A 26,664-nucleotide genomic window follows, 5' to 3' on the forward strand; every position below is an offset into this window, starting at 1 on the left:
TACTATTGGTAACCTAACTAGCTAATAGGCTATTTAATCAGCCGTCTAGATTTACTGAAATGTTTGATATTGTGCTTTAATAAATAAACATGTGAAAACTTATACTCGCAAACGCAAAAAAATCTGCATTAAATAGTTATGATTTTGTTCACGAATTAGAGTAATTTATGTGAGGTGAGATATTTTAATAAAACGCTCTCTAGGTTGGGAAAATGTTATTTTTGAGAGAAAGATGAACATTTTCATGTCGCACGAGACGCGGGACAATTTTATCGTTATACAAAATAGTTTTGTGCATGCAGTTGAGGGTTTATATGGGTTTTTCACGGGCTTTTTAATTAGCCTTTTGATTTTTAAATTTAAAGTGGATTCATTTGTTTATTTACCCCTTTTTAAAGCCCCGGGCGCAGCTACTTATATAGTATATAACCCACAACATGCTTCGTCAAAATATATTTGTACTAGATGTTACCCGGAGCTTCGCTCCCGTGGGAATTTCGAGATAAAATATAGCCTATAACAATCTTGGATAATGTACCTTTCTCATGGTGAAATAATTTTTGAACATACAAACTCACAAACGCTTACCTCTTTATAATAATAGTATAGATTAATATGATTATTATTAAATGTTATTATTATTTACTAGCGTCTCGCTCCAGCTTCGCTCGGGTAAAACCAGAATAAAATGTAGACTATGTCAATCCTGAACATTTCGCCTATCATTGTGCCAAATTTCATCAAAATTGGCCCAGTAACTTTGGAGTTTATTCATTACAAACATTAACTACTCTTTATAAATACTCTTCATAATATTAGTAAAGATTAGATTATAATATATCTACCCGTAAAACACGAGACAACATCCCAGACGTGTTTGCCGGTTGGTTTGACGATTAACCGTGCTTAATTAAAACTTGAGGTTCATATTTTGCTGTAGATAAATTACCCAGCGGTATATTAACTATTACATAAAGTTTCGCCATTTTAATTGGTACCGAGAGAATATTTAAATTAAAGCAGTTTTTGCTTGAGATTTCGAAAACTGCTCTGAAATTAGAGCTGGTATAATAAGGACAGAATGGCGTTACAATAACATTTAAAACAAACGTATTTATTTAGACGTAGATTTCCATGATTTCTAAAGGCCATTTTAAGTGTCTCCATCGAAAAGCTATACGGACAAAAACGTGCTGTTACTGTTTCCTTCAGTTTTTGTCTTAAGTAACCTTTCGGTTCTTTACGCTCGAAGAGATATGTGACCGCTGTGACTACATCCGTGGTGTTGTGATTACCACTATTTGGAGGTCCTGGATTCGATTGCTTGCGCGGTCAAATATTTGTACCTGTGACACACATCACAAATATTTGTCTGCGGTTTCGGGTGTGTTGTGCCCGTTCCTGTGTTTGTTTCTATCGGACCCAAGATACAAGCTTAGTGTTTAGTGTTTGAGTCCTGTGCATTTATTTTATTTACTTATTTATGTACAATTTGAGAGAGAGCCATGGAGCGGGCCATTGTCGACATCAGATTGCAAGATCGCGTTCCAAATGCAACGAATGAAAGACGGAAGCTGGCTGTAGACTGATTTATTGAGCTTGACACTGACAGTTAATAACATCGTCATAAAAATACAGAAACAAGTGGCCAGTACATGCCACATTTCCCCCCTTTAATCCTTATACACTAATTGTAACAATTTACCTAACTTAACCTTACATTTCAACATCTCTTTTTAAATTTCGGTTGTAAGCTCGTAAATCTCGGGCAGACATATCTGGTGGTGGCAGAGATTTCGGAGATGCAATCGTCTCGACCTTAGCGGGTGCATTTTTGTCCGTTTCATTTGAAACTATTTCCTGATGAGGGCCATCGCATGCATCCTCAAAAACATCTCCAACGCCACCAGTTACACTAGTTGTCTTAGGTGTATCAACAGTTTCATTGCTATCGGGTACTATACTCGTACGAGAGAGTGAAAACCTATCACTTCTCTTAATCAACTGGTCCGCGTGTCTTCGCCAGCAGATCTCCTGTCCTAAATCAACCTTATAAGATAATGGCCCAGTTTGTTTAACTACAGTGCCCTCAGACCACTTTTCCCCCCGAGCGGTGTAATCGCGAGCTAAAACACGGTCACCGATAGCGAAGCCACGCGGCGTACCCCTAGCTGCGCGTTCTTGACGCTCCTGGTTGTTACGCACTATGTCCGCCACGCAGGGCCGTAGTGCGTCCAACCGACCACGCAAACGCCTTCCTATCAAAGCTACTGCGGGTGACACACCGGTTGTGCTATGTTCACAATTTCTATATTGAAACAAAAATCTGCTCAACGCAGTATATACGTCTTCGTTCTCATGCAAAGCCCGTTTGATAGCCTTTTTAATTGTCTTAACGGCATTTTCCGCAGCACCATTGCCCTGTGGTCTGTATGGTGCTGAAGTTACATGCTTAATACAATTACTTTGACAGTAGCTTTTAAAATCATATGAAAAGAACGGAGGGCCATTATCGGTTACGAGTTGGGACGGCAAACCGAATCGAGCAAAGATATTTCTAAAAACAGATATGGTACTCTTAGAGTCAGTATTTTGCATTGGTATTGCTTCAATCCATTTAGAGTAGGCATCCACTATGATCAAATAGCGTTTACCACCACAATCCGCGAAGTCTGCATGCAACCGATACCACGGATTTGTGTGGAAACTCCCACGGATGTAGTGGAGAGTGCGGTGGTGCGTCACGTACCACCCTGCAAGCGTCACAAGTACGGCATAATTCTTCTAAGTCTCGATCAAGACTCGGCCAATAAATGTAACCACGAGATAGAACTTTCATTTTATTAACCCCCAAATGACCTTCATGAATTTCTTCTAGAACTCGTTTTCTGAGACTTGCGGGAATTACAACCCTATATTTATAAATTATACACCCTAATTCTGTGACTAGGTCCAATTTTCTCATAAAAAAACGGTTTTTCATCGTCCGACCTAAGACGACGTCTACATTTATATAACCGAGCGATTCGATTTGAGAGCCAGAGTATGCACGTAAAATCAAATTATCTGTTATAATCGACTTATTTGAAAATAGGTTCCTGTACATTTTCTCACTTATTGCGGATATTCTGCTACCAGTGTCTATTTCGCATTCAATATTGTTACCATCAATCATAACATTAATAAAGTACGGTTTATTACCTTGAGTCGCCACCTCGATATCGAACATGCCATCCGATCCACCGTCATCACTCACGTAATTATACCCACTCACTCGCGATCTATACTCGTGCACTTGTTTGCACATGACCTTTAAATGGCCACGCTGGTTGCACTCATCACAATTATATTGCGTATAACGACACCGATCTGCACGATGCGCCTTGCCGCAACGCCAGCAAGCCGCGGCCGCCGGCGCCGCGCGCGCCGTGCCGGCCGCCTGCGGGTCCGCGCCGACGACGCCGCTGCCACGCCCTGCGCCTCGACCCCGCTGCCCCCGTGCTATTCCTCGTCCCCCGCGAGTATAATGGAGACCATCCCCCGCGTCGACGCTGCTCGACCCCGGGTTTACACTCTCCCTGGTACCACTGACTTCCGCGTGCTTCTCCGCGGCCTCCAGAGCCAAAGCCAGCTCCACAGCTTCCTTGTACTTGATATGCTTTTCCGCAAAAATTCTGGATCGCATGGCATCATTGATCAATCCAGACACAAACTGATCCCTCAGATTTTCCTCTAACGTCGAACACGAATTGCATTTACCAAAATTACAAGTCGCGGCAAGATGCTTTAAAGCCTGCAAATACTCCATCATGGATTCTCCGGTTCGTTGTCTTCGTAGTCTAAATACGTGACGTTCCGCAATTTCAGATCTTTGAGGTTCTAAATGCTCTTTAATCAAGGCTACTAAATCATCATATGATTTATTTTCTGGTAACTCCGGTGAACACAGATCACACATTAAAGCATATGTTGATTCGCCAACAACCGTAATTAATAAAGGCACTTTTAACTCATTCTTCACTTCATTTAACAAAATATACTGATTTACGCGACGTATGTATGCCGGCCATTGTTGCGAATTCGCATTAAACGCCTCTAATTTACCGATCGGCATAGTATTTAAGGATTAACACAAAAACAAATAATAATTTCAACCGGCTGCGCCAATGCAACGAATGAAAGACGGAAGCTGGCTGTAGACTGATTTATTGAGCTTGACACTGACAGTTAATAACATCGTCATAAAAATACAGAAACAAGTGGCCAGTACATGCCACACCAAACACCGTGATCCGACAGCGTACTAAAGTACGGGATGTGGGAGACGCGGTCGGTCATGAACCGGGCAGGATACCTGGCACGTCGGCGTGATGACAGGTGGAGTAAAGTGCTGACTGAATGGTGGCCTAGGGCCGGCGAGAGAGGTGTCGGGCGACCTGCGATGAGATGTGCGGACGATATAATAAAAGTAGCAGGTTGTACATGGATGAGAGAGGCACAGGACAGAGGAGGGTGGCGTACGCGAAGAGAGGACTATTATGCTCAGCAGAGGCTGAAATGATGATTTATGTATATCTGCCGATGTACTCGGCGATGTCAGGCCGACAGCGACGTTCGTTTGTTTTGTTCGCGGGATTAATCGGCGATAGTATATACTAGTATCTGGCTAATACTAGATGACAAAGCAATAAGCCAGCGACCTTAAATATTGGACAGTGCAAACAAAACAGCACTATACCGCTCAGCATTCGGAACGGACCGCCTCGACAATAGCGTTTCAATTGGCGCCGGCTGCCGACAGGTGGCGACGTCGTCGTCGCGGATCACATCGGCTAAGGAAATTCAGACGCCAGGGCGTGAAGTTATGATTTTTTAAATAATTGGCACAAAATAATAAAAATCAAGTACATAGAATGGCGGCAAGCGTGACGACAATCGTAAAAAAATATCCCATAATTAACTCGATTAAAACATCATTCAGAAAAAGTAAACGAGATAAAAATCGGCTCCTCTTGGAAACTACGATATAACAGACATAGTCACAGCCTCTTAAAACTTAAAACACCCTTCTATTAGGGGATTAGAATAGTATCTTCCGCGGCGCCTTAACTTTTTATAAGTTATAGGGCGGAAGTTCGATCCTAGCGGGCGCATGTAAATTGTCTCATTGTCTCCCGCTTGTTGGGAACACTGTTTACAATAACAATGGACCTAACCGCTGTTTAACTTCCAATTTTGGGGATGACTCGCTGTTTACTTACCACGATCGAGTTTAGCTGTTATCGACTTGTGTTATGAACTATTATTGAGTGTAAGTTTTTGGGGGAATATTATCTATTTATCTTGGAAACAATTGCGATAATGGCCTGAGACTCAGCTCGGTATGATCCCAGTGAATTTATTGTAAAGTTATGTCAACTAACTCTTATTGTATGGTACTCTAGTACGTCGACAAGTCTCTGATCTACGGCGTGTGATCTATTAGGTCAAGTACTTCTTTCATGATTTACTTTTTTCGCGTTGGTACAAATTTTAGCTGTCTGCAACACCATCCATTAGTTTGCGTCGGATTGCGTGTTTTATTGGGAATAATCTAGAATAACATATTATTATATAATAATATTATATTACATAAATTAGTTACATACGTAGATATGTGTAGGTTACATGTAAAGATACACTCGCTTTGCACATTGCTCACCCACGTTATCATAGAGGTAATGGTAGACAATGCTCAGCAATAAGTTACCTATAATAGGATTAACTTCTTAATGCTCTGAAACTATGTGGAATAAATATAAATAAATATTAAGATCAAAACTATCTCTGGTCTAAAACATCTATTTTTTATTAAGTAACCAGAAAGCACGAAGCTCAAAATATGGCCAACTTGAGCTGTTGTATTGACGACAAGAGTAATGACGGAAAATCTTATTAATGCCCTGTATGAACATTTAAATAATCTAGATTTACATCTTAATAGTTATGAAATTTAAATTAATATTTCAAAAGCAAAGTTACATTTACGCTAGACGACATTGCAACAAGAAACTACGTGACGAAATTCCAACATATTCCCACAACATTCTAGAATATTCCCCGAGACAGATTTGACACGATTAACATCACCGTGTAAAATTGTGTTATTTTTTTAAGTCACGTCGAAATTTTGGTAAATTTTTTGGCTAATCATCGCACATTGCTTATTTATTACTGACTAGACTTTGCCCGCGGCTTTGCCCGTGTGAATTGCACTGCGAAAACGGAACAGACACGATTTTCATACAAACATTCACTCCCCAATTCCCCATTACAGTAATTTGGGAGTTGATTTTTGAAGAAAAAATGTAGTTTATGTTAAGCGGGGGTCTTTTACTACATGCATACCAAATATTATCTAGCGGAACCATGACAGCAGAACAGACAGATACGATAGACTTTCGCATTTATTAGTATGGAAGTATGGATATGGTTTTCATTAAATTCAATGTGAATAGATAAGATTTAAGGCCTTTTTCACCGAACGAAATTTTTGAACCGAACAGATTTGGATGATCTTTAATTTTGAGTCTGGAGCAGCGTATATCCCGAAATTTTCAAAGAGAAAAAGTTGTTTAAAATTGCTCTCTGTTTCGGTACCACTTTCTGCTGTGACACCGGAAGCCCAGAATAAAAAAAAGTAATAAATTTAATAATTAAATTAATTTAAAAAATTAATAATTATTTTTTTCAGTTTCGACTGTAATTTACTTTTCTATTTAGCCTCTTTGAATTAAATGCTTTTGTTTCAGACTTGAAAGCTGTCAACAGCTGTCAAGCCTGCAGCATTCCAACGACTTTTTATCCCTCATTCGAAGAAGTATAGTGTTTATATTCTAGGGCGCGAACCACACGCACCAACTCCGGCTTACTATCGTTTATAAAGTACTAAAATTGGGGTAATTAAAGCTACTAAGAACGTTATGAAAGTTTGTAATAATCTCGGACGAGGCAGAAGATGGGTTTACCTTTTGTTAAAGTTTATTAGTGTTGTGCAGTGTTGTTGCATCGAAAGAAAACTCGTAAATAACAATTTTACTGCGCTCTCAGTGTTTTCGAGATAAGTGCTGTGGAGTTGTGAACTTTATATTTACGGTGTGTGGCCACATCCAATATGAAGACTATGGAGTCTTCATATTGGATGTGGTCACATCTCATACATAGGAGAACATGGATTCTCCCGTAAGATTCACCGTAAAAATATGGATTCATGAACACCGTAAATACCTGGTGGTATTTACGGTGTGTGGCCACATCTCATACATATGAGAACATGGATTCTCCCGTAAGATTCACCGTAAGAAAATGGATTCATGAACACCGTAAATACCTGGTGGTATTTACGGTGTGTGGCCACATCTCATACATATGAGAACATGGATTCTCCCGTAAGATTCACCGTAAGAATATGGATTCATGAACACCGTAAATACCTGGTGGTATTTACGGTGTGTGGCCACATCTCATATATATGAGAACATGGATTCTCCCGTAAGATTCACCGTAAGAATATGAATTCTCCCTGGATGTTGTGCAGCTAACGGACATCTTGGCTGCTGATAAATAACAAAGGCTCCTGGATCATCATATGTAGGGTTTCGTATCTTAAAAACAAAACACTGAACTTTATAGGATCACTTTGTTGTCTGTATGTCAAGATCGAAAACCAACAATACATTACTCTTTTTCTTCTATATTCAATACTAGCTACCCGTCCCGGGTCGCTCACGTAAAACCTAACCGTAATAATAAAAAATGTTACTCCTAAAGATTTCGTCTATCTCTGTGCCAAATATCATCAAGATCGGCCCAGTAGTTTTTGAGTTTATGTATTACAAAAATAAAAAACACATATTTTTAATAACAATAATATACAATAAGAAATGGAACTTTATTTAACCCATTTTTATGTGGGCCATTATTCATAAGTGCTACTGGGTTAAATTAAATTGTATTCTGAAAAAAAATATTTTACAATATTTATATAATTGACAATTACAACGGGCGGCTCGACGAAGTAGACTGCAGTACATTCACTAAAAAATAAATCAGGTCACATAACCATCACACCAATATATTCACCACAATAATATGCATCTAATAATATGCAATCACGACGGGTGACCAATGGATAACATTAACATAGCATGTCAGATCACAACGACACGATATTGTAGGTATTGTCTGATTGTGTTATAAACGCACGGAATGCATTAAAATGTACAAAGCTGCAATTTGCACTGTAATTGCACAAGATAGTAGATTATTATCATGCGATGGGGGGAGCGCGGAGGTGCAGTTAAGTTTTTAAGTGTTATGTCAGATATTCGAGGCGTGTGGTCCCGCCCTAGAATAGAACCATTACATATCCCATGGTACATGGTATGTCGTACGCGGCGACTAAGGGAGCTGATAGGCAACAATGGCATTCCCAAATAGGATTGACGTCAAACACGTGGCCGCTTTTAACTCAGGTTTAGTTCACTGAACTCGGGCTTCGTGATGTTACAGCCCCAAATGCAACCAGAAATACGCGAGGTTGATAGCGTGATTGTGGCAAATCGACGTACCTTGGTGATTATACTTTGTGTTGATACACAGCTCACATGAAAATCTACAAATGCACCTCGATTCCGTCTGAGTTCGCCCATGAGTGAGTGGTAGCAACAGTATTGTATACGTTTAACTCATTATGTCGACAAATAGATGTTTTCAATCAAATATAGCACTGTTTTATGAAGTTCGCGATTCCATTGCACAAAAACTGCTGAAACTTTGCATGTCAAATGCAAAAGCAATCTTCACAAACCTTATACCTAAGTACAGACCTTACCGTACAGTCAAATAAAAATACCACAAAAAACGAGATACTCAATAGACAGAAAAAAAATGTAATTTTAAATTAATAAATAAGTTGCGAGTCTTTGCAAAGTATTCGAGATTTAATTTGCGAAGCCGATCAAAGGATACCCAAACCAAATTAAAAAGCCGGGTACAAGTTGTGTAATATAGAAAGCTACAAAGTTTGTTGTCGTTGTGTTTGTTGTTATTTTTAGTCTCGTCAAAGGCCTTGAAATGGCTGACTTGTCAGAAATTTGAGTTTTGGACTGAAGAATTGAGCCGTGAAATGTAATATTTAAAAAACACCCTTCCCTTTTATTCATAAAAAGTTAAAGCTTAAACTATTGTTAACCTAACAATGGCAAACATTATATAAGTGCGGTGCGATAGTGAGAAAACCAATAGTATTACTTTTTTATATATAACAAAGAAAGGTCTTTGACATACTAACAAATATGGTATTTTCATTTGTACTTAAAGAGTCCCAATGCTCTCATAAAAATCACAAATTTCTCATAGAATTCCATTATAACACTGACGTCGCTAGGGAAATTTTATGACTCAGCTCTTTATATACCGATTGTAATCGTTTCGATAAATAAATATAAACATCCGAAGGCAATAACTCTGATTCCACAGGATAGCAGCAGGAACTGAATCGAGCAGGCTCTATTGACTGAGCCCAAACATCCGTCTGTATGGGTCCAATTCAGCGCGTTTGTTCGGCAATTTCCCGGACACGCAACGAATAAATGTACAAACGAAGGGAAAACTACAAGTTTGGTAGAATTTGGTAGAAAAAACAATAGGAATAAACAAATAATAACGTTATTTTTGGGAGCGTTGCACTTTGTTAACCTTTAACCTGCGCACAATTTCGCAAAGTTCACAAATTTACGTAATAACCAAATAACCGTTAGGATTAGATATGAAGAGTAAAGAGAGTGATGCTATGATGTACAGATGTTAAGTGTGTGGCGTGTGGTTCCCGCCTGACAACAGGACCACTGCATATTCTACCTATACCCAGCAAGGGCTGCTGATGATGTCGATATTCTCCCGTAGATGTCACACGATGTGTATAAAACATCCACATCTGATAGTCGACAACAATATTTTTGAAAGACGATTGACGTTATGCCGGCTCTAGGTCGTAAAATCACAGCAGAATCTTAAAAATTAAAATTTCTGCACGGGCTTCGGGCGCAAATGCAACTTGACGTAGGCGAGTCATTATAATATTTTTATGAACTTACGTTGTACACAAGTAGGTCGATGTCATTAGGTTCAATTTCATTTAACGTACCTGTAAACAATATAACATTTCAATTAGTATGGTAATTATAAGCGAAATTAATTGGAATTTAGTATCACTATATGGACACTCAATATATGGATCAGCGAGAACAGATTACCATAATGTCAAAATTAATAAATAAAGCCCTACTTCAATATATGTCTATATCGCGCTTGTGTACACCTTAAAAGTGGCGCTTACAAAAATCGCACCTATTTTATATATTAAGACATAAATTACTCAGCTACAGCATTACGAGATAATTTAGGTTTTACTTTATATATAGCGCCATCTATCAGAGAGCGATGGGATTAAAGATGACAATTTGACGCCGTTGTTATGTCAGCTCCACACTGTCGCGGAACTCAGCTCGAGAATAGCTGGCGAATACTCCACGGACAAGAGCATAGCTCTTAAATAAAAATTTAAACAATAGATTCAATCCCCTGTATTCTTTTATCATATCAAAATTAAATATTGAATACTCTCGTATACATATTCGTGTAGTTATTAGAGATAACAGAACATTAAGTTTTATGGGCGATTCGGCCGATTGGCGTAACATGCCACGAGCCCACCACTCATACCCCGGGTCCCGGTGTTCCCGCCTATAGCCCTCGTAAAATAAGGGTAATAAATAATACCTTTGATAATTTTGAAATTGGAAGTAAAGGTGTGTCGATATTGGACTGTCTGCAATATAAAAATGAATGTTTTACATCATCATTACATACATATGTTTTGACATACAAACTCGATTAACCAATCAATTCTCGCAAGGCCCGATCTGACGCGATCCTCCTGTTGTTCAATTGTTTTTATTATCTCGGGGATCGAAGGGTTGAAAGTTTTATATCATCGGCATGTAATAGTGATATTGCTATGTCAATCCGATTTACACATGGGAGGAGCAAACAAGGAGTATTGTGCCGGGCCATATCTTGTGTAGGATTATTGTTCATTGCATAGAAGCGAAAATTCACTTATTTGTTTAGTTCTGTGTATTTATGATGAAAATCCAAATCTCATTAGTGTTGTACAATGAAACTCAAACCGCTCAGAATTCTAACAAAAGAAACAAATAGCATTTCCCCACAGTTCACATTTAATTCGCTCCATTCCCCAGTCGTGGTATTGTAGTGCGCTGTTCTTTTATCTGATTGTCTGAAAATCTGCTTAAATCACAACTAGATTATGGCTGTAGTTAAAATAAATAAGTATTATAAATAACGAATAAAATATATCGTTTAAAATTTTCATGATCATAGCCGGGGAAACATGTAGGATTAAGTTTTCTTTTAACGTCACATTGTATAAATAATGGGGACTCATCTTTTTGTAAATAGCTTTTATCTTTGTCATATTTTTATAATATTAGTTGGAGGATACTCGTACCCTCTAATGCATTTAACTTATACAAATTAAATGCATTCTAGAAACCCAAATTTACTAACTACAGTATAAATTGAATGGTATAAACGTATTGCTGCTAAACAACATTATCAACCTGAGTACCGTCAAAAAAAAATCGGAGTAATAATATAAAACTAAACAATATTAACAAAAAGGAGTTCGTTTCAAAATCTACCGTGATCCTGATAAAACATTTCTCAGATAGGCACACTCTCCAGCTAACTTTTAACATCACGATCCATACCAAAACTTAGGAGGAAATCGTATCTATCGAGTTGGGAACACTCTAAATTCCTTCCACTTCGCGCGTCGGCGATGGCTTTCATTTAATTCCTGGTCTTTGATGTCTAATTTATAGGTGGTCCCCGACAACACGACTCCACGTTCCCTTTTAAGCAAATGGACTCTCAGCCGAGCGGAATAATTCCAGAATTCAAATTCAAAATAATAAGTGCAGAATAAAAGGTTTTATATGTTTTGGATAAATTTTAAATTTGTAACTATACAAAACGGAACACGGTCAGATTGTAATTAGTTTTGAATTTTACTCCAACATAGTGTTGGCTGAAAACGTAATAAACAAGGCTGACATGGTTTAAATATATGTAGAAAATATACTTGGTATCAGTGCGCTGTGTGTATTCCAAGATAAATTATGCTATGGGCTATTTTAGATCACTCAGCTCGTGTGCTAAATTTCATCAAAATATTTTTGGCAGATTTTGCAAGAGACATCAAATATCCATGCAAGCTTTCGTGTTCATGACTTATGTAGGTAGTAAGTTAGTAGGAATGGCGGTCAAGTAATTATGTCGGCACCAGTTAATTATTTAGCGTCTCGTCTGACCTTTCGTGTGCGGTTAGATCATACCAGATTTCCACAAAGCCGGGAGTACCAGGGCCGAGCACCTAACTGCCGGAATTACACCCGAACTGTAACGAATATGACGGCGGCTTTAGAGAAACTAGACCTGGCTTTTGGAATTACCGGTCGACTGCGGTTACACCAGGCACAACAGAACAATACAGTATTTTAGAACTCTAGAAGCGCAAATATATTTTGTGATTTTAAAACTAAGTATTTGCATATTATTTGCATAAGATATATGCTGAAAAAAACTACATCGCTGCCGCCGCCGTCGCAAGTACCTACTAAGACAATACTTTCTGCATTTAACGTCAATAGATGGCGCTAGCTGTAATTTAAAACGCGATAACCTTTTCCAAGTTTCATCTAATGTTGCCACCTTACCTGCATAAACTGGCGCACGCAGTCGGCTCCATGTTCCCGGAGGAAGGTCTGCAGAGTGCGGATCCCGAGCGGAGACAGTCGGTAGCCGTTCCCGTTCACTCCCGCAGTGAAGAACACGCCGGCGGGGCCCTCACCCATTGTCACGTCACATTTTTAAGCCAATCACATGGCATTTAAAAGTAACAGATGGCGCTAGTAGTATTTTAGAACGCGATAACAAAATCTGTTCACACCTGATCCCACGTCACTTTTTAAAGCCAATATCCTCGCGAGCGGAGGCGGTAAACCCTGCTTTTACGGTCTATAACTTGTCATGTTTAATTTAAGTTTAGTATGTTCAATTAGTATAGTATGTTCTGTTCGTTCATTGTTAAGAACTAATTAAATTAATTGAACTGAGAATTTTCAAGCACATGTAATTACTGAATTTATTAGCTAATTCAGTAATTACATGTGCTTAGTAATTACAGAGAAAACTACTACAACTAAAATAAGCAAGGCATTTAGAAAATTAACGTGGCCATTTCATACTACAAATGAAAATATTAACTAAACTGCGCCTCGGGTTTACGCTTACATTAGGGATAATAATAATCCGAAATAGGTATACTATTTCAGATTTCATTCGACATACGTGGAAAATTTTATCTAAATCCGTTTTTTAGAATGTAGTTGAAGAAGTGAAAGATCAACTCAGAGTATATTTTTAGGGTTCAGTAGCCAAAGGGTAAAACGGGGCCCTATTACTAAGACGCCGCTGTCCGCTCGTCTGTCACCGGGTTGTCTATCATGAACCGTTATAGTCAGACAGATAAATTTTACACAGGTGATGTATATATGTTGCCGTCATAACAACAAATACTAAAACACATAAGAAAACAAATCAGTCTCCCATACAATATTATTTCCCCGTTTTTATAAATAATAGTACGGTTCAGAGTTCGCTTTAAAGATTTATAAAAAAGGCACGCTTGAAAGTCTAAAAAGTTCATTTTCTGTACCCTCAAATCCCTCAAGGTCGTCACCAACAGAATCTTTTAACTTGGGAACACAGAATCGGGAGAATATTGCGATGTCTATTGAGCCGAAGGTATCGACGAAAAGATTTGCGGATATCGCCGCTCAACACCCGACAACGACGCCGGATTTGAATGACTCAAAGGAATACAGATCTTACAGATTTGTTGGATAATATATATAATAATATATAGTGACAAATGATAAATGTTATAAATGCAAAGATATCATTTTCGTCGTAGTATGGCCTTTGCCCGAGTATCGCCCGGGTGAACTTAGCAATTATTACTGGAATGAAAGCCAGCCAGTCCATCTCTGCACTTCTATATAAATATGAATGTAAGTAAACGTAAGTACAGAAGCAATCAAATGAAATTGTGTGACGTGCCTTCATGCAGAACTTTCTGGTCAGATTATAATCAGCACTCGGATCACAATCATAACCTGTTTTGATATACCTTTTGACTATGTACATTATGTACTTTTATATATTATTAGAAAAAAAAAACATTGTAAGAAACAATAATGGTAAGCCGATCTGGCATGATAGGGACCAACACTGTTCAAATGAGTTTCTTTCGGCATTTCTTCTCAGCAGTGGTCGTTCCGAAATGCCAGTAGTTTGTAGCTTGTGAGAAATAACTATAAAGATTGACGAGAAAAAGTGCCTGTGAAGATCTAATTTCTGAATAAATGATTTGAATTTGAATTTAATGAAAATCAAATGAAGAAGACAGTCCACATTTCCATATTAAAGCTACAGATAAACCATATATATCTAGATTTCTCCTCATTAAAATCCTTTCAAATCAATTTATTAGTTTTCGTTGTTATTTAAGGATATTTTTATGTTATATATCTGCAGTTAATAACGTCATTGATCCTCATTGCTGCGAGAAATGTAATTTTATTTTGTTCGGAAAACATACAGGCAAAACAACTTATTATAAAACTATTTATATTCTAAGGACCATTAACATGTTCTCGACGAAATCGATTACAAACGAGAGTACTTACGCCATTCATTTATGTTATTATAGCTCTCAAACAACAATTCATCGAAATAAGTTCAATTGAAGACTAAAATCAAGCATTCAAATGATTTGAGTTCCAATTATAAATTTTATTCAGAATGGAAACTGTATAAAATTGGAATCCTATTAAACCAGAGTCGACAAATCATTCACGGATGAATAATTCAATAGCAAAACCTACTGCATTTATGGAATTGAATTGTTTTTTTGTTTGTTTTTTGAATAAATTAATTTGGCAACCAAACGAAAAAGTTAGTTGCTATTATTATAAGATACTATTTGTTTACACTTTTTTCTGAGACTTAATTTGGCATCACGCCCACACTAATCGTCCAACCAACACTTCAAAACATTGTCAAGTATCAAGTGACGTAAATCACCGTATACAAATCACTTTTCAACATCAATTCATCATGTCATATTCGTAGCGCGTAGTCGCGATTTCGTAGCACCTCGTAGCGACTCGTAGCGCTCGAGCGACGCGGTTGGCTTGCCCGTAGCCACTGCTACGAGCCGGGCTACGTACGACGCGTAGCACTGCGACGGTCGGTCAAATGTGACGTAATTCTAGAAGGTATAAAGTTTTTTGCCTCAAATCCGAGCCGATTGGGCTAGGCTAGGGTAATCTTTTCAGGCTGCTTTTATTAGGGTTGTAAAAATAGCCGGAGAACAAGTGACAAAGTAAGCTAATTTGAACGAGACAAGTTATCTTAAACATATTAATAAATATATAAATATAATATAAATATAATAAATATAAATTCAGGACAAATCACACAGATTGAGTAAGCCCCAAAGTAAGTTCGAGACTTGTGTTATGGGATAACTCAACGATACTATATTTTATAACAAATACATATATAGATAAACATCCAAGACCCGGGCCAATCAGAAAAAGATCATTTTTCCATCATGACCCGACCGGGGATCGAACCCAGGACCTCTCGGTTTAGTGGCAAGAACTTTACCACTGCGCCGCCGAGGTCGTCAAATATTATAAGAGCCTTTGATAAATTCTACATGTTAATTACACCGGAGTGTTTTTTGACAATTGAATAATTTTAAAAAATACACTAACATTTATTTCTGCTGTTTCAAAGAAAATATAGTTTGAAACCCGAGAATCTCAGCCGAGAACAGTATATTAAATGTGTCGCCAGCACACATCCCGGAGCGCTTTGAAAACATTGTTTTACCAGTTATATACTTACCTAACCAGTTTTTTAAAATATTTTTTATAATTGTGTGAATACTATTTAAAAAATAATAGATTTTCTAAAGCTCTAGGAAGGACGATAAATAAAAAGCTCATTATCATTTTGCAGTAAGCTCCCGGCCGTATATCGCCTTAATCCGGGTATGTGCCTTCTGCATGAATAAAATCTTTTAGCTTATTAGCTAAATGGATTCTCTATGGGCTAACTTATAAATCTATACAAGTATGTTCGTTGTGTTGAGGGAAAGAACTTATAAGATATAGTATTTTCTTACCTTGACATTTAAATATGAGGACGTTTTGATACAGTGGTAATCTTGATACAGTGACTTCATGCGAATGCTAACGAATTGTATCCACGGTGGCACAACACATTTCCCAAAATTCCCTCTTACAGTTTTCTCCGAGATCAGCACTTTCTTTTAGAGCACTCAAAAATACGATAAATTTCAAAGATTTATCTGGCTTTCAAAATATTAAAATCTCAAAGACGAGGCCGTTATGTTTCCACTCGAGCGACCGGATTATGAAATATTATTCAAGATGTAATTATCTCATTTGTATCATCACTCATCTAAGCTAATCAGTCTGTCCCCGAGCTGAATGAATGCTCCAATTTATTTTTTTTACTGAATTTCGTTTTCTTGTTAAACGGCCATTAAAATGCCATTGACTAGCGAGTTTGTCTTACAGATAGATATAACTCTTTATTGCACCATTTACAAATGAGTTAAACGAGCACAAGGATTATTTTTTATTTAACTAGGTTTTGCCCACGGCTTCATATGCCTAATTTTATTTTGGCTTGGAAGAAAATAATATTTTTATGCATCAATTAAATAACATTTCACCACCATTTTATTCCGTACAGACAAAAATCCCAATTTTATTTATTGATATGGACAAAGTAACTGAAGCTCCTTACCGTGTTATCTCTCAATAGGCAGTAAATATAAAGAAGATGGTGACCTATTCCATAATATGATAACGTTATCAATGGTGCCGCGAGCACAATATGCGCGATACTAAAACTGCAAAGAAAAACAAAACTATGTAAAAATTCTGGAGATTGTATTTGGTTTTACATATTACAGGATATGATAATGAATGTTGAACTAAAATTTTTACTAAAGTAACAAATAAATTTAGCTGACCAAGGATGGAGAGACAAATGGATAAAGAATTTTATGACAAAACGGCACAACAACATTCATTATGGGCTTGTTAGAACCCCGTCCTGAATAGTCGATTCTGAGGCCAAAAACAAACTTTCTACAATTATTATTATTAAGATCATACGTGTAATTTTGTTTAGTACTTTAGAATAGCAACCTCAGCGTGAAAAATCTCAGTATTTAAAAGTTTCAGCATAAATCTTAGACCAAACTTGGCTGAAACTACTTTAAACCAACAGTTAATTAGAAAATATAGTAAATTTACGCTGTGGAATTAAAAAGATTAATAGGATTGATATTAAAAGAAAACCGGATGAAAATGAGCGCTTGCGGACTATAGACAAAAAATTAACAGTTTTAGTACAAATTAAATAAAAGCTTGGAAATATAATAAAATACTCATTTATCTCAATTAAAAAGTAGTATTGAATCACAATGTAACTTTCAAAGGGACTGTATGTAACATCATAACCATACACCGTGGCCTCTTATCTCCGTGGGACGAGCTTAACGAAACCTTTTTACTACTTTATGAGCTTCCACTTATTTCCTGAGCAAAGGTCAGGCGTGACTGAAAGTTCCTTTCATCCATCATTATATGTAGAAAATGGATATAGTGTTCTTTTCTCTCATGTGCTGTCCAGTAATGCCTTAGAATAGGGCTTGATGTAGTCATATCTAAAGATAAATGGATCATTAGAAGACAGACCAACTGTTTTTCTATAAATATAATGTTTGAAATGAAATATATCTAACAACAAGATTGCTAGATCGCTTCTAATTTATTAAGCAACCAGTTGTAGACCGCGCCTCCGCCCGCGGTATACCGCAGTTTACTTTATAAATTAGACTATATCACTCTCCATAGCTCTCCAACTATCACCTCAATCTGATACATCAATTTCACGTGAAAGAAGACATTTAAAATATTAGTATGAATGGATATTCCGCTGGAATCCCACTACAAACACAGGCAATCAATCAATTTCAGAACCTGAATCATGTAAATGGAGAATTTTCTATTTTAGTCTGTTGCTTGCCATTAAGGTTTATTAATAAATGAATTAAAAGCCAAGGCAGATGTCGTGTCGTACACATAACAGATTAAATACAGACAAAAGACCCTTAATTTCTGGAACGTATTTTTATGTCAAACGTTTCTCAACGAAATACAGACCAACAATGGCGTCCTTATGGTGACTTTATTCGCGATAAATTTATTCATCCCAACTACATTTTTCGCTGTTGGAGAAGTAGTGAGAAACTTTGTAACAATTTTCTGAGAATATAAAACACTTTTAGTTTACTTTTCGCCAACATAAACATGGCTGATGCGAAGACATTTTTTAAGTTTAATGGGGTAGTTTCTGTTAGCTAAAATAATATATTAACTAAATATAAAATTATCCTTAGAGTGCTTAAGTTTCACTCAATCTCTCTCAACCTTGCGTCTTCCCAGTGTCATTACCGGCTGTGACGGCCCGAAGCCTTGGGTTTGAAATAATTTGAGTTTTTTTTTTGGAACTTATAACATATTAAATAATGTACGATCGTCCACTTAGCTAAAATATACTTCTAAGACCCAATTTGTTATAAAAAGACTGCGGCGAAGTTTATTGCGCCGCCGCTTCCTCAACTTACATGGAAGTCTGCAATACACTTAGTTTTTAGTTAATTTTTGTCATCAATACGTCATTAATCATCCTAAGTCTAATATTAGTATCTAGTCTGTTTAAGTTTACTTGTCACTAGATGCCGGTAGGTAGTCGTAAAAGTCATGTCAGGTGACTTTAGGCTACTTGAATAAAATCTGATATAAGTGTTAGCAATAACACACTAGAAAAGAAAGAAGACTTGACACTTATTCTAACTAAATAATCTAATCCAGTCTCGCGCTTGGCTTGTTTAATTTCACTTAACGCTCGAATTTGTACTATTTCTCATGTTGCGCGCGACACGAAAACGTCTCCAAGGTGTGCCGACATATCCTGATATAAATTGCACAACACACTCTTTTAACAGTTCTGAAGGCTCATAATTCTACTATTACAACTAAAGTAATAAATCAAAAGTGAAGATACAATTAACACATAGAAAAACAAATTATAAACAACTAGCTGTTGCCTGTGGCACTCTCCAGCTTTCCAACTAACACACACACCAAAATCACCTCAGTTTTGATGTGAGAGACTGATAAACACACACATAGATAATAAACAAAAAAGATTTTATTTTTTGATGGATCCTGTTTGAAATGACACATTATGAGATCGAGACATCGCCATGAAAAATAAAAATTTCGTAATATCTCTGGTATGCATGACAGTATATAATATCGCCTAGGCCTGCCAGGGGGCAAACCCAAAAAGCACAGATTTGATGCGTGACAAAGACGACTTCGGTGGCGAAGTGGTAAAGTGCTTGCCTCTGAACCGAGAGGTCTCGGTCATGATGGAAAATGATCTTTTGCTGATTGGCCCGGGTCTTGAATGTTTATCTATATATGTATTTGTTATAAAATATAGTATCGTTGAGTTAGTATCCCATGACACAAGTCTCGAACTTACTTTGGGGCCAGCTCAATCTGTGTGATTTGTCCTAATATAATTATTTATTTAATGATCAGTTGTCAGATCATTAAAGGCATGCCGACGACCGTGCCCAGTGGAGGAAAAGTACGTGAGCGACTTCGATGATCTCTGACAGCTAAAAAAACTAGGAAAACGCTCACATGAGAGAAAGAGAGAGAGAGAGAGAGAGACTTGGCCATAAAATATAAAAGTTAGTACAGTAAAACATCTAACACAAGCGAAAGGCCGGCAAGTAATTGTATAACATGAAAGGCACAGGGCATATGACCCCATACATCTCGACATATTGAAACGACGCACATTCACGTTCTGTTACCGGTTTTTAGGGATCCTCGTTAGAATAAAATTTAGATTTCTATCTATTACTCACTACTCACCTGTCAGGGGATTTAGCAACAAACAAAAGCACAAGATCTGAGATCAATTCGTTTTGTATAATTATAACATACTTTGGAATATCGATGTTGGCATAACTTCATCTTAGCATACAGATTTTGTGGATCTTTTTAAATATTAAACCTTCGCTCTCAGCAGCGGCTGCAAGCAACAAGCCTAAAAAAATAAAGAACACTCATTGTGCGTGGACTTTTCGCTCTTAGCCGCGGGTTGGTCCGCTGGGCCACACAACACAATAAAATGAAACGTTTCATCAGAGCTCACACAACAACCAACCTCGTAAAATTCAGAGTATTCTTCTTTTAATCTCGTTCAGAGCATCGAGTTCGTATAAAATTGAGAAGTAGTCTGCTCAATATTTTTTTAAATATTTTTGAGTAATTATGCTTTTATTTTTAATTGTATTTATGTATTTATATAAAGTAATTTCATTTATTAATAGAACTAAAAAACTTTTAATAAAATTGAAAACGGGCCGGAAAAGTTGTGATATACATTTTAATACATATATAATACACATATCTATTATTTTATCCGTGCTCTTACGCTATTGAGAAAAGATATCCTTTTTAATCTTGAACCCACATTAGAACCTCCTAATTCTTTGACGTTAAACGTTATCGAATTAAAAAAATCTGCCAATTTAGTTTTGCAAAAACTGTTCAAAATACATAACCACTTATTATTTAAAATTCCGTTTCGCGGTACGTAATGGACGCAATATAAACTTGTCACCGCCAAAAATGGAGTTTCACTGCGGTCGCCAGACGTCATTTGACGATATTGTTGCGGTGCGCCCGATATTATTTAGCGATTGCTTTTTCGATTAACAAACTGAAATAAAATTATTCAATGATCAAAGTCATTAAGTAAGAGTTCCTTGGGAAATACTCTTTTAAAATGTGCGGCACAAGTATTATTGTTTTATTTCATGCGGCACAACTTTGTAATTAATATTTCCTACGGGATGGTTATTAGGACGACCTCGGTGGCGCAGTGGTAAAGTTCTTGCCACTGAACCGAGAGGTCCCGGGTTCGATCCCCGGTCGGGTCATGATGGAAAAACGATCTTTTTCTGATTGGCCCGGGTCTTGGATGTTTATCTATATATGTATTTGTTATAAAATATAGTATCGTTGAGTTAGTATCCCATAACACAAGTCTCGAACTTACTTTGGGGCTAGCTCAATATGTGTGGTTTGTCCTCATTTATTTATTTATTTAGTTTCATTGAGGACAAATGTGAGGACTTTGTTTTTATATAGGTAGTGTTCATGAAAATCCAACTGAGTTTAAAATAAGAATAAAGAATATTATGCCGAACTATTATGCACGATCTACGACTACCTTTGACTTACCATCCCGTAGTGCGCATGTTCATGCCTGCTATATACTATGAAAATCCTACATCTTTGCGTGATCATTAAACATTTAGCCGCGTTAATCCCCACTCTGGAAGTTTTAATGTGTGTCTCAGCCCCATCTGTCAACTGCCGCTCACTGTCGATCTACATCCATTACTATAACTTCAGCTTTACCAACAAATTAGGCCCATAGCGTTTAAGTATCTTTTTGTAATACTACTAAATAAGCAAACCCCAAATCTATGGACGCCTGCGAAGGCAGAGGGTATCATACGCGCATTACCGGCCTAGATAAATAATTTAACGCCCCATTTGAAAATCTGGGAAAACCAAGAAATTATGGTGAAAGAAGAAACTCACATGCCTACAACATTCGTACTTCCCGCTAACTTTCTCTATATCACTCTGTCTGTTGACTGGTAGAAAAAAACCTTAGGCTGTAAGAACGCCTCTTACTATTTGTAATAAAGTAAATTAAGCCCTGATGACATGCGTGCTAATGGCCTGGCAACTAGGGATGCCGACTACAGTGATGTGAGTGTGTGTCGACGCTCAATGACTGAGAAAATAATCGGGAAAAGGCTCAGATTACAGAAAGAACCCTGAAAATATACACAGGGCAATCATGTAAAAGAGACTTGACTTGACTCAGCAATAAATGTGTAAGGTTGACGTGTTGTCGACTGTACCTGAAGCGCCCCAGCTCCAAACAAACCAGCTAAACTGATCGGCACAGCATAACTAATGAGCCGGACTCAGCTAGTCCAATTAGCTCAGCTCGCAGCGACAAATGAGTCATCAGCGTGCATTTAACTATTTTATATTGCAATCCAGGGAATTTTGTCGTTTAGAACAACATATTTAACATTATTATAATGATTCATAATTCTAAATAATTCTGATTAAATGAAACAAAACTAATTATTTTAATTACCTTATAACAATTAGGTGAAACATGTACAACTTAATACATATCTATGTAACATCTGGATACGATCATTATATAACACATGTTTATAAAATAAACTACCTTTTGCCCGCGGCTACGCACGCATGAATTTCAGTTCTTAAAAGGAATCGAAGTAAAATTTCAGTTATTCTTTTATCGCGTATTCTAAGACTGGTAACATTTATTTTCAAAATCGAATTAATTCATTATTATTTTTTACCAATCCCAAATTCAATTAAAAATTTCATGTCTCTTACTTCAAAAATGACGATGTTTCATACAAACTTGTAACCCCTATTTCTATATTTTATATATATATTTATATATATATATATATATATATATATATATATATATATATATATATATATATATATATATATATATATATATATATATATATATATATATATATATATATATATATATATATATATATATATACATATATTAAGATTATAGATTTCAGAACCCCCAGGAATTGTCAGACTAATATATTTGCTGAACGTTCTGATACATTGATGAAAGACAAGCATAGAACGTGCTGTTTTCCCTCCCGAGTAGACTCTACGGGAAGTGCATATAAATTAAGATTACTTCTATGGCAATGGGCTAGAAAACTGTCACTATATAGCAGAATGTACCTGATATAGACAAACAACGCCTGAGAATAGCGCGACTCTTGGCTCTGTCTACCACGTAATTGGATAAAGACAGAGATACTCTGTATTTTAAAAAGTATAAAACGCAACAATCACAAATTTTGAAATTGCATGTACTTATAAATGTAAAACGTAAGAACCCAAGGTTTCCGCGTCCCGTTTTCATTAATCAGCTGTCAATCACAGTCGCCTACCCATCTCCGGGGGACACGTGCTTACTTTTGATTACAGCTAAGTACGTACAGTCGGCTCTAATAAATGTTCCATATTTATTTCTTCTTCGCGTATCGAAACACTATCAAGTCGGTTAAAATAATATTACAATCGGTTGTTGTACACTGTGATATGATTATGCCATAAATTTTAATTTAAACTCATGAATAAATAAACCACGCCACTCTTCAAAGGATATTTGCCGAAGGAAAAATTAAAACACGAGCATAACTCCAGAGCCGGTTACATAATAAATAAGTGTTAATTAACGAAGCTAGTAGACACCGATCCTAACGCTACCTAATTAGCAAGAGAGGTTTAGCGGGAAGACAAAGAAAAGTGTAATTCATTTCAACTCCGCTCTTTAGAGATACGCGGACGAATTACTTTAAAGGTCGTCAAATTAAAAGTTGCACCTCTGTTACAAGTTTCGTATAAGGAGATAACATGAGAAAGTTTTTTCTTGTAAAATGTCTGGAGATTTTTAGAAAAGTGAGACCACAGTATCATTTTCCATCAATAAGTACTTGTTCCTATCCTATGATCAATAGGTTTTTGGGGTTCACGCGCGCTGCCGGCCCTGCATTACTCATTTCACGATGTTTGAAGAACTCCATGTTGTAGTCTCTAGGGATAACCGTGGCAGTAACTACAATTATGTTTTAATAACAACTTCCATATTGATATAAGATCATTCTGTTACAAGCATTACATTGTGTTTTTATTTGCACTGCGCTGTATGTACTATTACGTTTGAGCAAATAAACGTTTTTTGATACGAAAATATCAAAATAGAAACGGTCACATAATATTTCATTTAATAAAATATTAAATATTACAAATGCAAACGCTAAATATTGAGGTTAATATTACAAGTTTGAGAAAGTTAAAAGGAAGAAATTGTACTGCATTTCCCGACACAGAATAGTTTCGCGTGGAGATTTCCGAAGTGCATTCAATACAAATAAGTTGCAGGCAACTTTGACAGTAAGTAGCAACGTGAATTTCAAACGGGAATAATATCCAATTGTTTCTGCTCGCTACCAAGTAATATCATTGAACTGAACAGTTGTGAATCATAGCGGAATATCAAATTCAAAAATTAAAATTAAAATTTTCAGTATACTGCGAACAATAAAACAAGTTTGAACAAATCAAAGACAAATACTAATATTGCCCATAAATAAATAATATCTTTCTCATCTTCCCGTGTTACCGATAGCGTTCGGGGTTGTGACGCTCCCGAAGCTCAGCGACGCCGGCTCGGCGTAAAAACATAAACCTTCTTTGAAAATTCGACTGTGATTTTACAACTCTCTCTAGACTATTAACACCGGCTAGAAATAAGATAGGCAAGATTTTTGTCCAGCCAACTGTACCTTTGGGCTATAAATTGTGCGTCGGCTTTGATCTGGAAGTAAAAATTGTTCTGTCTGTCGACGGGCTGTCTCCGTTTTTCACCTTCGGTATCGGGAGCGACACGGAGTTTTTCTAATGCTCGCTGATGTATTGGACGTTATCTTTGTTATATCAAGCGATCGGTTGTCCTATTAATTGTTTTTGAATGTTCAGATTTTTTGTAGATGTTAGCCGAAGAGATGGGGCGAATACTCCCCGGCCAGATAACTCTAATAAGTTCGGATTTATCAATCAGAACTGTTGTTTCAGAAATGCTTGTATGAGAATGTGATTTTAAAGATTTTGTTTTTATTTAGTATAATAATTATTCTAATTTGCTTGTCGTGCTTCATGAAAAGCTCCTCTCTTATAAAACACATGACTGTAACTTTCTATTACTGTGACTATGACTTTCGCAAAAAAATTAATAAATTCAATTTTCTCTCTTCAATATTATACATTCTGTCTCTCTCGTCTCCACAAAACATACTTTCCAACATACTACTATCACAAAAATCTACATCAACGCTCGCCAACCTCAATCCCTCAAAGAGTATCGACTGCCTCTCATACTGGATTGAGCGAGCCTCTCAGCCTCAGGCTTTAGAGCGACACGGTTGAGCTTTAGAAATTTCACTAATTATGTTCGGGAACCACGTTATAATTTCGCGTGAATGGCAATTGGAAAATATGTTTATTAACTTGTTTAGCTGCGAAAACTCATCTCCTAAATTCAATCATTGACCTTAATGCGTCAAGATATGCAGCTAGCATAAAAATAATGAACATCATTTTCATACAATACACATTGATTTTCATTAGTTTCCCGTTCTTCAATTTGCCGGCGGAGAAATATTTTTGTGCTTGTTTTTTTTTTTAGCAAAGGTAAGGCAAAGGCTAAACATAAAAAATCTTGTCACGTGCATTTAAAAAATCATTTTCATTTTTTTAGAAAGAATTTCCGGCTCTTTCACTCATTCTCATTGTGTAGCCCCCACGTATATTGTAAAATAAAAAAAAATGCGTAAGTATTTTTCCCTTTCTTCCCTATATATTGACTCGACTTAACACACCATTATGTGGAATAAAGAGGCTGTTATAATTCTTGTGCTGTAAAAATGGGATTGTTAAAAAAACCATGTCCATTCAAATTAATTTTATTCGCTCACTCGCACATACAAAGCACCGTCAACTGAATCAATTAGTTCTGGTCAATAAAATGTATATTTTTGCGTAAAAACAATCATGTATCATAATTGCCGGTATCATAATTTATCTTATATCTCTTATTTTTTATTTGTATCATAATTTTTCCCTTATTTGTTTGAAACTGTTTATATTTTTAGACAACAACGCAATGATCATTCAGCGACACTCTTTACAAAAATAAAAATTATAATATAGATTGCGAATAAGCAACCAACAATAAACAAAGCGCGTTGGAAATGGTAGAATAGACGTCGATATTTAAATAAATAAACACACTAGCACACTCGAGAACAAACGTCAGGCTTGTAAGGTCAAATTTTTGGAATGTCCAGTATTTGGAAATGCCACGAAATAAATATAAATCAATATATTAGGACAAATCACACAGATTGAGCTAGCCCCAAAGTAAGTTCTATACTTGTGTTATGGGATACTAACTCAACGATACTATATTTTATAACATATACATATATAGATAAACATCCAAGACCCGGGCCAATCAGAAAAAGATCATTTTCCATCATGACCCGACCGGGGATCGAACCCGGGACCTCTCGGTTCAGAGGCAAGCACTTTACCACTTCGCCACCGATGTCGT

The 26,664-nt window shown here is 36.7% G+C and overlaps 1 protein-coding gene across 9 annotated transcripts in view; it reads right to left on the minus strand.

Annotated features, from left to right (window-relative positions):
- Liprin-alpha overlaps nt 1-26,664 on the minus strand; it is a 129,790-nt gene that overhangs the window by 63,306 nt on the left and 39,820 nt on the right. The window contains exon 1 of one of the 9 annotated variants that reach the window (XM_064436097.1): nt 12,843-12,995. The exons of the other annotated variants lie outside the window; for them this stretch is intronic. Within the exon in view, the coding sequence (XP_064292167.1) occupies nt 12,843-12,980 (138 nt within the window). The 5' untranslated portion in view covers nt 12,981-12,995. Of the gene's footprint in view, nt 1-12,842; nt 12,996-26,664 lie in introns of those variants that run through there. 9 annotated transcript variants of the gene reach the window in all.

The sequence above is a fragment of the Plodia interpunctella genome, chromosome 8 (genome assembly GCF_027563975.2).
Source record: "Plodia interpunctella isolate USDA-ARS_2022_Savannah chromosome 8, ilPloInte3.2, whole genome shotgun sequence".
NCBI lineage: Eukaryota > Metazoa > Arthropoda > Insecta > Lepidoptera > Pyralidae > Plodia > Plodia interpunctella.